General features: G+C 43.0%; 1 protein-coding gene across 1 annotated transcript; it reads left to right on the top strand.

The window, feature by feature from the left end:
- The first annotated feature begins 241 nt into the window (after positions 1 to 241).
- Positions 242 to 12503, top strand: IL6 (interleukin 6). The gene is made up of 4 exons (XM_055803488.1): positions 242 to 524; positions 615 to 728; positions 949 to 1095; positions 3320 to 12503. Exons 1-4 carry the CDS (start codon positions 252 to 254, stop codon positions 3509 to 3511), a joined length of 726 nt encoding a protein of 241 aa, XP_055659463.1. The 5' UTR covers positions 242 to 251; the 3' UTR covers positions 3512 to 12503.
- The last annotated feature ends 474 nt before the right edge of the window (positions 12504 to 12977 follow it).

The raw sequence follows: 12977 nt of genomic DNA on the forward strand, positions 1-12977 counted from the left end.
GCCGCCGCCGGCCTCTCGGCTGCCCCCCCGGCCCGTTTCACAATCCCGCCGCCCCGCTCGGACGGGCCGAGCGCCGTGTCAAGCCCTGAGCGCTGCGCCGCGCACACGCCCCCGCGGTCTCAACGCCGGATTTTCCCGGGCCATGAATAATCTCGAAGCCCCCTCGATAAATACACGTTCAGGGATGCCCGGAGCTCAGTCAGCCCGCCAGCCCGCCCGGCGAGAAGGGGCTAGAGCCGAGGAGCCGCACCATGAAGTTTCCCCGGGGCCGTGGCTGTGACCGTGACCGTGACCGCGACCGTGCCGGCCGCCGCCCGCCCGCCCTCCGCGCCGCCGCCGCCCTGCCGCCGCCGCTGCTGCTGCTGCTGCTGCTGCTGCCGCGGGCCGCCGCCGCCCCGCTGCCCGCCGCCGACTCCTCGGGGGAGGCCGAGCTGGAGGAGGCGGCGGCGCGGCGGGCGGCGCTGCCCGACTGCGTGCGGCTGGCGCGGCTGCTGCACGCCCGGGCGGCCCAGCTGCAGGAGGAGGTGGGTAGGGGGCGGCCGGGCGCCCGCACCCGCTCGCTCGCAGCCGGCCCCGGCCGAGGTGCGACCCAAGCTCTCGGTGTCTCTCCCCAGATGTGCGAGAAGTTCACCGTCTGCGGGAACAGCATGGAAATGCTCGTCCAGAACAACCTCAACCTCCCCAAGGTGACGGAGGAAGACGGGTGTCTGCTCGCCGGCTTCGATGAGGCAAGAAACCGCTCTCCTTTCCGGGCTAACCCTATACACCTGGGGCGACTCCCGCCTGCTCCAAAACCCGTGGAAGTCGACCTAAAGATCTGTGCCGGCTCCAGCTGGCTTCGGCACAGCACAGACCTCCACGCTCCGCATCAGCATCGTCCGCTTAGCATAACTGCGACGGAGGCGTTTCGGAGCTCTAAGTGACTTTCTCACCTTTCTCTCATTTCAGGAGAAATGCTTGAGGAAAATCTCCAGCGGCCTTTATACCTTTCAGACATACCTCGCACACGTACAAGAAACTTTTACTAGTGAAAAGCAAAACGTTGAATCGCTGTGCTATAGTACAGAGCACCTGGCACGCACCATAAGGCAGATGGTGAGTTGGTTTTACGTTCACCCCAATAACTGTTGTGGCTTAGCACTGACGGGTACGCAGAGAAACAGGAGGCGGAAACAGAAGCGGAACATTTCCCACTTTCATTTCTCTCAGTGGAAGCAGGTGATGGTGCCTCCCGCTCAGATACTTACCCTTATGACGTAACTTACAGGCTTTACAAGGTTTTGTTTTCTTTTCTAAAAGCAACGATTCTTCCTACTTTCTACTGTTTTTTCTAATTTCCAAACCAGCAATGAAATGCATCATTGTTTTAAGGACAAATATACTGATGCTGCCTGGCTAACAGAAATAAGATTTCTCAGGGAGCCTGTTCCTAATTGTGGAACTGCAGTTCAGCCCAAGCCTTCTAATGTTGCAACCACCTGAGAAGTGGAAGTTAACTTGGCTTTTATTTAAATGGTTAGGGGTTTTTAAATACATTTTTACAAAATTACTAATCTTCAAAACTCTCCGAAATTTAGCTTAAAAATCAAGGAAGCCTGTTAAATTCAGAATGTAGGTTAATGACTAAATAAAAGGTGCTGCCTATTGAAAAGCACACATGGTGCTGGTAATAGATTCTCTTCATTCAGTAAACTAAATGCTGCTCACTTCTGACAGTCATTTGCCATGTTTTAGAGAGCTCCGAAAGATCACACTTCAAAAATTCACTTCATTCTTGCAGTTCTTCCTTATATTAGCAAACCCTTAACATGAGTGCGTACTTTGTCGTCAGGGAAACTATTTGCCTGAGTATGAAGCAGCCAGGTGAGTAAGGACTGCAGAAATCCCAGGGCATTATTTCCTTCAAGGTGTTCTTTGGCCTCCAAAAAGCCCATTGTGTGTTTGCCATACCTTTCCTAGCATCTTTATTTATGTCCATCATTTTTTAAGTGAAAGGGAGCTGAGCTGCTTTTTGCACACTGTGCTAGCTAAGAATAATAGTCCCATCATAAGACTGCAACGGACCACTGGCTTCCAACTTGATATATTAGTTTGCAGAAGGGTTCACTTCCTAACTGGGGGAGACTGATTATTTTTTTGGAAAATCAGTAGGATAGAGGTAATTGGAACAGGCAGAATTAAACAGTGATCAAAAGCAAAACCTGTACTTCTAGAATCTATGGAATTTTTCAGGAGTCTTGATCTCCAGGCTGGAAATTTTTCTTTGAGAGAAGTCTATCTGCTATGTTAAGGCATGGAGAGCAAGGACAGAATCTGTCACGTGTGGTCAGATAGAGCCAACAGCCCAATACCTGTGTGAACATCCAGATACAAACTTTTACAGTGTGCAACGAGGAGCTGGATGTATAAGTAACTGGGTGTGTGATCAGAATCCGCTTCCAAGTAGTCTGGACAGAAAGAATATCCATCTCTAACTGAATTTCACAAAAAAAGATGTTCCAGAAGGAGCTGCACTTGTTTTTGTCACTTGTTAAAGGGTAGGAGAGATCCTAAAACCAGGATGAAGCAGACACTTTATTGTTAGACTTCAGATCCGAAGTCATCTACAACAGCTCCATGATTAGGTAACTCCCCTTTTCAGAAGTCACCTACCCGCTTCCTGGGACAAGTTCTTAAAAGGCATTTAGGTACCAGGTACCCAGCACTGTCAGTCAGCATTGGGTACACAACTCCTTCTACTCATCTTGCAGTTAGAATTCCACACATGAGTGAAAGCTGGTGACAGAGTCCCACATGCCTAAATGCCTGGGAAGTAGGAATTAAGCAGCTAAACAAGTCTGACATCTTTGGGAGCTGTTAATCCACTATAAAATGTGAGAGTACTCCAATGTCATCTAATTAACTTATGACTCAGGATGTAGCAGCCAGTACAGGTTAGGACAAATCATGATCAGCATCTTCCCAACTAACCACGCAGCCGGCAGACAGCAGAAGTGCGTTGATCTGTTCAGTGCAGCGTGTGTTGGGCTGCGATGTCGGACATTGCATTCAAACCAGAACCAGAACAAACTGTATAGATCAGACGAGATGCTCCGATTCTTGCACAGTGATCGTAGCAGGCATCAACGTACCCCAAACCCCACCGTGGAAGCAGGGCTGCAGGGAAACACAGGTCCCAGGGAGGTCTGTCATCTGCAGTACAGAAAGTGCGGACACACAGCTGGTCGGGAACATAATTATACATACCAAGTGATGCTCTCCAACAAGCTCAATTACATGCTTTAACCAGGGCACCCCAATGCTGTCTTTTTTTCCACAGGTGATCAATCCTGATGAAGTGATCATCCCGGACTCAGCTACCCAGGAATCCCTCCGCGCAAAGCTGAAGTCCGATAAGATCTGGATAGAGAAGATCACCACCCACCTCATCCTCCGAGACTTTACTTCATTTATGGAGAAAACAGTGAGGGCCATTCGCTATTTGAAAAATATCAGGAGTTTCAGTGTTTGAATGTTTTAATTCAGGCACAGTCCTTTGTTACAAATCTGTCACGTGGCAGACGACAGTGTTGTTCTGTTTTAAGAACCAGAGATAGTAACAATGGTTTGCATTTATATACATTCCTGTTTCCTTCTAGGAACCTATTTATTGTATTTAAAATATTTATTAATTTCTAATGTTTCCTATTTATATTTTCAATATTTAGAAATAATTTAAACAAAGGATGTATTTTATATCATTTCTAATGGTACTATGCAGAATATCAACTTACTTAATAGGTATTCAACAAAAAAATATTTTCAGAAGCCAGAAAAATTGTTGTATAACTTATGCTTTTTAAACTATTTGAGAGATGGTATTTATGACTTATTTATATTTTTAGAACAAATAAAAGCTGATTTTACAAAAACCTGTATAACCTGTCTGAACTTTAAATAAGACTAAGGAACCCTAATGTATCCCAATTTTTAATACCTACAATTATCAAAATAACAATTCAAGAATTTAAATTTTATCTCTATAATCAGGTCAGTTACCTACATAATGCATGCATACATACATACATACACAGACAGCTAGATCAACACAGAATTCTTAAAATGGGATATAAAGGAATCAGATGCACTAAACACCGGCACTTCAGAATGAAACATGATAAAGCATCACTGCTCTCGCGAAACGAACAAACAATGAGTCCCCTATACTTAGTAAGGAACACTCCATAAAATCCTAATTGTAGGCATCTGCTTACAAGTCAAACAATCTCTTTCAAACAAATAAAATGGCAAGATACCACATTAACAGCTTTGATGTGAATATCATCACTTCATCAGACTCACTGATGTCATCCAAGGGAATTTTCCAAGTTTGATTAAGTATTTCTCCCCTCTCCCCCAAGAAGCAGAAAAAAAACCCCATCTTAGGTGCTCTCCTCAGGTGATATAAATCAACATATTGCTGCCGAGATGTCAGTGACTGTTGGCAGTTTAATGCATTTGCCTTTTGTTATTTATATTCCACTAGCATGGACAGGCCACGTAACAGGAACGCACATTCTTGAATACTGTAAAGGAAAAAAAAAAAACAAACACCCAGGTCCTTAACCCGAGTACCAAACTGCTGAAACATTCCTGCGCTGTATCATCTGCTTCACTGCAGCTGCGCAGGTACCTGGCATCCCCAAACTCAGGGGAATTCGCAGAACACACAAGGGATGCAAGCAGCAGAAGCCCCTGGAGCTTTGTCCCTGGAAGCGGTGGAACGCTAATTACCCTCTCTCTTTCTTGCAGCACAGTGGTGCAGATGAGGAGATGAAAGGCAAGCCCTGGAATGTGGATAAGGATGTCAGTAAACTCTCCTCTTCCTCTGAGTGATCTGCTTGTCCACACACACATTCCACTGCTGGGGATGCCAAAACAGTGACCAGTCCACCCAGAGCCCGCATCTCAAGAGGCTCAAAATAAACCAAACCACAGCTTTGCCCAATATGGTAGAACCAACATCTGAAGTTGTGCAACATCTGGAGAAGGAATGAGGCAGCCTCAAGGTGGTCACTTCCAAGACATCTGTGGTGAATGGGGTTTTCTCACAACATAGAAGATTCTGCTTTAGCAGTCCTGTCATGTGCTCTAGCGGACGTAGGAAAGCCTGGTGTGGCTTTTTCCACAGCTTACCTTCAAGGAGATTTTCTCAGTGACCATTTGGTTAGAGGCCATTCTGGTGCTTATTATGGCTGTAATAGCTACGAGACTCAAATGTGGATCCCACATTGGACCTTTAAAGGCCTTCATTACTACTATGCAGTAGCCGGGGAGGGGGGGGGAGGGGGGTGGTGGGGGCAGGGAGGAGGAGAAGAAAGAGACCAAAAAGAAAGGCATCCCCTGGTCTCGCCTCTCCCAGCAGTGGGTGCCTAGCCCAGATCACCATTAGTTACTACGTACACTGCAATTACACAAACTCACACCGATTTCCTCCTTGAATGCTAGGAAGCATTTAAGACAGAGGGTACTGAAATCCCATGCAATCGACAGACAAGCATCCACACTTCCCACTGGCACCCTTCAGCTGATGGCCACCCCAGGCTGCCCACAATTCTAGTAAGGATACAAGTGCTACTACATCGTAGGATGTAGAAGATGAGCAAAGATTACCACTAGCTGGGTGGGGAGGTCAACTTTCAGGTCCTTCCTGGAGTTCAGAGTATCACTGATGCTGCCACTGTGGTGCCATCATTCTACCTGTGGCTCCTCCACAGCCACCTGCAATTCTCTGGGTACTTGGCTGCAGCAGCTGCCTGGCTGGCCATCGTCCTGCTGTCACCGTGCCAACTTCAGGGACTGCCCCCAGGATAAGCATCACTTGCTGAAATCTATAATCGTTGGTGTTTGTGGCACATGAAGACCTGCAGCGGGGAACTCATACGGCAGTCAGAGGAGAACTTAACACTGTTTAGTATGTTGTGGGGCCACTCAAATTAACCAGCCTAATATCCGTTTTCCAGTTTGTTGTGTAGAAAGTATTTTACAACAATCAATAAACACACGTGGGCTTTTATTTTAGTTGGCAGACCACTGCAGACATACACCACCCCCCAAACAATAGTAAAAGTTGTGTTCCAAACTTCTAAACCAATCCTCAAAAGTAACTGTGCTACTTTTAGCAACAATGAAATACCCTAATGCTTCTACTGAAAAGCGCTCCTAACTGACAAGCTAACTCACTGAGCAACCAGTGAGTAGGGAAAAACCCCAAACCAAAGACCTATTAATAATTGCCCATAAATTCTACGAAACTACCCACCAAAGAAGTGTTTTGGCTGCTGCTGTACAAGACCAGCCTCGCCCTGCAGATCCCCTTCCCCATGTTCCCACTGCATCCCTACCTATTAACCTCACAGAGACTTCGGAGTGCTTGACAGATTACTAACTCCCTTCATCCTGAATTTGCTTTTCCTTTGCAGGAAGAGGGTAAAGCTGTTAAAAAACATGCATACACTCTACAGTATGCAAGAAAAAGCCCATAGTATTAAAAGATAGCGTTAAAGATGAGAAACAAAATATTCCTCAGTGCTGTAGCTATGACACTAAAATGCTAGATGAGGAATGAAAAGGCAGAATGCAACTTAATCTGTAATGCCAAATTACCTTTTTTTTTTTTTTTTGCAATTACAGTCTCTGAAGAATCACTTTTCTAACTACAGTTTTCCATCAGATGTGTAAGAAACTTTAAAAAAGAAAAAAGGAAAACATTTCAGCCTGACCCACTTCCCAGGCTGTGATAACATCTCCTGCCCAGTAACCTATGTACTGATGGAAACACTGAATTTTGGCAGAAAAAAACCCAGCTACTTGAAAGAGACTGTCTGCAGTTCTAGTGCCTTCACAGATTTTATTAACAGCTGATGGCAAGTGAGGTTAGCAAGATAGAGCTGATGCTACATGAGATGAAAGAGTTAGGTCACCAGCAAAGCAAGGGAAGCAGGATCGCTTTTCAGCAGTAATGAATCATTAGGTTTGTTTAGCTCAATGGGAAACTTCCCCCTTAAGTTTGCCACTGTACCTTGCAGCTGAGAATCCTTTCCACATTAAATTTAAAAGATAAAATGGTGGAAAGGTAAGTATACATCAAAGTCAGACCCCTAATGGTCAAGAAATGCTGCCAAATATATTACTACAAACCTTGTGATATTGGGTGGGAAGCTTTCTGTAAACCCTTTGCTTCTTGAGTAGAATGATTAAGATAATTTCTGCTATCTCTCTCTGTGAATTTTTGTTCTTGATAGGAGGGAAACCAAACCCCACACCCTCACCCCCAGAAAATGCCACCTCTGAGGGCTCCAACACCAGAATCCCCCTTCCTCCCTGAACTCTAAAAAAAATAAACTGATTTCTGTAATCTAAACACATTTAACGAAATCTTGGTATACTTTCAAGACTGACTTTGGCAGGAAGACACACTGCAGAAATTTTGCAATCTGAATTTCAGTGACCAGAACCTGAGAAGATTCAATCTTTCACAAGAAAATCTGTTTTTAAAAAATATATTAAGAAATCAAACATTAATCTTCAGATCAAGAAAACTGAGATTTGATTCGCCCTGCCATAATTATTTCTACCAGACAGTGCTTACCTAACAGTATTTTCAAGATTTTCATTCATTTCAACTATACCAAGGGCAAAACCCTGACTGGTTTAAATAACAGCAAATGTTTTTGTGGTAAATTCAAAGGGATTAAGAGACAACTAATCATGTATTAACAGATAGATTTACATCCGGTACCACATAAATAGGGTCAATATGATGTATAAGCAAATTATAGTAAAAGTTTTATTACCTGAGAGAATCACTTACAGCTGTTAAACACACAAAAAAAAGTAAAAACACCTCAGGAAAGCTCAAAGTCCCATCCTCAGCTCAAAAGAGAAAAATTAGCTACTGCACAGCAACAGCCTTTGTCTCCTCTTCCACTTCTAACAATCTGGGCAGAGATGTAAAGGGAAAAGGGACTATATATTGACTACACCTGTGGATCCCACATTAGCATGTGTTAACAAATACAACAAAGTTCAAAGACATCCCTCAAACTGCAAGACCTATACTGCTCCTAATCATATAGCTCAGTGACCTGGGGCAGGACTATAAAAGAAAATGAAATTTGTTAGAAGAGAGACCATTCGGGGTGAAGGCAGACGTACAGGCAATCTTCCAGTCCGGCTGGAAAGGGATTGCTTTCAGGTTGCAGTGTCACAAATTGCACCATTTGGAGATCTGTCTATAAGAATAAAGTGGACCCTGAGAAACATAACTAGAACATAATCCAGGCTTATCTCACTTCCTAGGCTAGTAGCTGCTCGCTGCTATGCAATGCAATTGCTTGAACTTATTTTTGACAGAAATTTGGCATTTCTTAATCAGCAGAAATAATGAGAGTAAGTATCTTTTCCCAATTCAAAGATAAGCATCCCCTCTGTCTTACCCACCTCCTAATCCTGAATTAACATGAGCATAACCAAGAAACAATGCACATAACCCACAGTCTTAACCAAGACACAGCTATTGCACTGCACGCCATCACGGAAAAGTATTTAGAAATTGCAATTAAGTAGTCACTTGTCAAAATTAGTCTTATGACATTTAACCAGGATGTGGTCTCTTCTCCTGTGGTGAGAACACATATAATGAGCTTGTATTTCCAAATCTATCATCAGTATCATCATAGCTTAAATTCCAAGTCTGTAACAACATATTTCCAAAAATACCCAGGGTATAGTTTGATTTAGCTTTTTTCTTCCCTGATAAAAACGATGTGTTAGATACCTGTTTCCCTTACAACACAGTGCAGAAAAAATACATCTCAAGAAGTACTTTGTCTTTTACAGCCATTGTGGAAGATGGCTGTACAAAGAAGCAAAGAACAGATTTTATACGTTGCCAACAAAGCCCTGTTATGACAAAATTATGAACGTTGTTTTGGTCTGCAGAGTTTACATGTTTGAAAGCTATAAGTGTATGTTAATATGAGTTTTGCTGATTAATTAATTCTAGGAAAAAAAGCATGTATCCTCTGTTTCCTAACTCCAATGAGATACAGTACAGTGACTTTATACCAGCTGTGTCTACACCAGGAATTTGCAGCAGAATTAAAATAATTGTTCCAAACTTCCTATCAGCTTCATTTCTACCTCCCAGCTGGCCAGGCTCTGAAAGAGTTTTTGGAGCAAACAAGTAGCTTCCTTTGTAGTTTAACTTAAGAACAAATTTATACTAAAAGCCAGTTGTGTTTTTTTTTTTTCTCTCCTTTGTTTAGTGATGATATTAAACAGACCAGTTTTTTCCACACCCTACTACCAGATTACCAGTCCACACACCAAGACCAAGAAAACCGTCCAACTTGCAAGACTCCATCAGCATCACACACCAAGCATCACAGGGCTCTGTGGCTCCTTCTCTGATGTGCATACCTTCTTCTCACTTACTGCATTTTCACCTTTTAAAGTCGTGTCCATTTTTCCTACTCTTTATTCTTCTTCTGACTGACCTCCCTGTCCTTATTCTCTTTTCATGACCCTAACTTTCTCCCTCCCCATCTCTTAACCCAACATCTCTGCACTGTCTGCTATGCCAACACCCAAGGGCAGCTCCTCAGAGTCCAGCTTGCAGGAGATGCTTTGCTAAAGCAGCTGTCACAGCTGCGGGCTGAAGAGTTGCTGCCCACCACGATTACCCAATTGTACCAGGTCGTAACTGATCATCTGACTCCAGTTAGATACAATGATGGGAAAGGCAGTTTTAAGAAAATACAGAAATGATAGAACATATATAAATTGTTCCATCAGCAGTTGCGGTCAGCGTGCCAGTGAACAAGATAACCACAAGACAGGACACCGTATTGCTCCTTGCCAATCATAACCCCCGACACTTCGCTAGCATTTCACACAGTCTGGCTGGAGGAGGAGGAACCACCCATTTCTCCAGTCCTGGGTTAAGGACGATCCCTTGTTCATAGACACCCTCTCTGGAGACCAAACAAAAGCCATTGTTGCCATTGTCACTCTTGCACAAAGCAGCCGAGAGGCAGACCACCTTCTGACAAGGAGAAATGTCTTCCTGCTGTTAAGGGACCACGGGCATGGGAATGCAGCTCACCTGAGACTGAGAGCAGGGCGCTCTTGCATTAAAATCCTCAAGATGCCCTCATTTTTGGCAAGCGGCATAGTGAGCACGGCAACCGGTGATCTTCCTAAGACTGATCCAGGCTGAGGGTCCTCTGCCCCACATGCACTTGTTTGCCACCAGGTACAACAGGCTCCAGCTTGAGCAACAGCCTCCACCTGGGGTATTTCCCTGACACTGAGGCAACCACAGCCACACTCCACCTCCACTTTGCAGGCACAAGGCACACAGCCAAACAATTCTTATCTCCAGGTAAGATCAGCTGGATACCTCAAAGTTTGTACATACAATCTTCCCAGCACACAGGAAGGGCACAATGATTTTATCTCACACATCTCAGGCTGTAGCCTTGAGCTCAGCTGTGGAAGACACAGCTCAATTTGCAGTAAACTACACTCATCAACTTTATTCTAACACTAAGAGTTCATGCATGGTCCTCGTCAAATCCCATGGCAGGAAAGAACGCATACCTGGCTGCAGAAGCCACTGATTCACTTGACAGAGATCAATACAGTCAAGCAGGGAAGCTCACGTTTGTTCTTTAAGTGCCTCCCATCCAACAGTAAAATGAAACTTTCTCAGGTTTTACTGGGAGAAAGATGGAAGAGCAAAAATTAGAGATTAAAACATTGGGAACAAATAACACCTAACTTCAAGTCCCTAGCCCACAGCCTTGACAAACATGAGAGTCCCTCCACTTCACTTCAGAGACCTGCCCTCTTTTTCCCCGCACCACCAAAAAAACCCAAAACAAACCTCAAGTCTTGTTAAAACTAGAATATTTGCTGAAGTTCTGTCAGGGAATTAAGATTCTTCATAGGAATCTGTTTAATGTATAGCTTCACAGAACACTGATCTGCTTTTACAAGCAAATCTGAATTGTGTGAAAATTACAATAACTGCAAAGTAATTTTAAGATATTGCTACCAAAGATTCCCTCATTTTTAAACTTGAAAGAAAAAATCCTGGGTTTTGCTACCTTACAGTTAATTACCAAGAACAATGATTAATGCTTATTCTGTTTTTTTAAAGGGGGGGGGGGGGGGGAAGTACTGTTTATTTAAGGAGTTTCTTATCTTTTAGTTACAGAGAGTGAGCTATACTGAATTAAACTGTCTGGTTGCACAAATGAAAAATGGTGTACTACATATTGGCATTTAATTTAACTTGAGTTAAATATACCACAAAAGACCTTTTCATCAATTTGAAAATTCAAAGATTCTATGCTAATGACTCTCCTGAACCACACTTGGGTGTGTTGTTAAGAGACAGTAATTTCACTTGTTTCCGTAACAGCAGTGAAATTACCAAAAATTTGCTATCCAATGTGCATAAAGCAAAATTTTAAAAGTAAGAACTATATAAACAATACTTATCCAGTAATTCCAAGTCTCAACAAAACCTGAACTACAACTACTTTTAAGGGAAATTTTCAGCATGGTAAGGTCACAGAATATGGCCTGTGCTTGATATACCCACACTTATGTATGTAAATCTTTCAATGAAAAAGAGACAAGCACACTTCCCTATTTCTCTGCCTCTTGCCAAATAATACTATTGTTGGAAAACAGCCAGAGCAACCATGTGGTGGTTAAGACCCACAAACCACATCCCCAGATGTCTGACACACAACAGAGCGCATGAAATACACCTCTGCAGGTGTTTGGGTCCACCCTCTCACTGCTGCATTTTGGGTACTGCATACCCTTGTCAGAAGCAAAACCCAATTTTGAGAAATTGGAGTTTACACCAAATACCGTATCTCTTCATACTGAGTATCTCTGGTCATTCCACTAGATTCAACGTGAGAAAAATGTTCCTGATCATGGTTAAAGCCACTATCAAGTACCAACAGATTATTTCATTACTATTTTAATCAGGATCAGTCAAGAAAAAGGATCAGAATTTGAAGTCCTTTCATAATTTAGGACATATGAGCAGTTACATTAATCTGAAGTTACCATCAGAAAAAAGGCACTAGAAAAGCTGCACTAGCAACAGGCTGTAAGGTCACAAGAAAAGTGTTCTGCATTCAGTCTTTGCTCTGCTCTCCTGGCAGTGGTCTATTATCATTAGCTGTTTCCCTATTTCATGACATTTGATTTAATTACCATGACTAATGGAATTTTAAGGAACATGCTGGTTTGCATTAGCTCTCATAGATGTTTCCCACTTTTTTTTTCTTCCCAGTTCTTGTTTTTCAATTTAATATTTTGCTCATTTGCTTTCCAATCACATCTGCCTTTAAACACAGTAACGCTTTACCATGAATTTTCGTAACAGATGAGAAACTAAGGAGTCTCCTATTCCTTAAACATTTAATTAATGTAGTAACTGTCTGAAAAATCTATGGGGTTAAAAAGAAACCAATCTGAAATCTAGATTACTTTTGTTGCAACAACAGTTTGGAGCCAATAAGTTTTTTAAAAATCACTGCACAGAAGCAACCTAGCCTGTACAGTTCTAGAGGTGAGAGAGTAATCTACCCAGTGCTTGAATTTCAATGTTAAAAGGGAGAAAACCAACAGAAGCCAAATCAACAATATTCCAAAAGGCAAGACTTTGAAGTGAAAGCAAAGCATACACCCTGTTATGTGTACTCGGTTACTTCCTTCAGTTATACATTAACAAATTTCTCTTACAGTTAAGAGCAATACACACACAGAACACTTTTGTTTGTCCTCCCACCCCATCCCAAACTATGGAGAATGTACATAGTGTTTTAGGGTAAACTTGGCTGAAAAGTTCACCTTTTTACTAACAGACTATGCTAGGAAAAAAGTACACATCTCTCAATTCTTAA

This window comes from Falco peregrinus, chromosome 5, assembly GCF_023634155.1.
Source record: "Falco peregrinus isolate bFalPer1 chromosome 5, bFalPer1.pri, whole genome shotgun sequence".
NCBI lineage: Eukaryota > Metazoa > Chordata > Aves > Falconiformes > Falconidae > Falco > Falco peregrinus.

What these genes read in the sequence shown, in the direction of transcription:
- IL6 (XM_055803488.1), top strand. Translation starts at nt 252, where the DNA reads ATGAAGTTTCCCCGGGGCCGTGGCTGTGACCGTGACCGTGACCGCGAC. An exon ending in CGGCCCAGCTGCAGGAGGAG is followed by an intron (nt 525 to 614) that starts GTGGGTAGGGGG and finishes GTCTCTCCCCAG; the next exon opens with ATGTGCGAGAAGTTCACCGT. An exon ending in CACGCACCATAAGGCAGATG is followed by an intron (nt 1,096 to 3,319) that starts GTGAGTTGGTTT and finishes TTTTTTCCACAG; the next exon opens with GTGATCAATCCTGATGAAGT.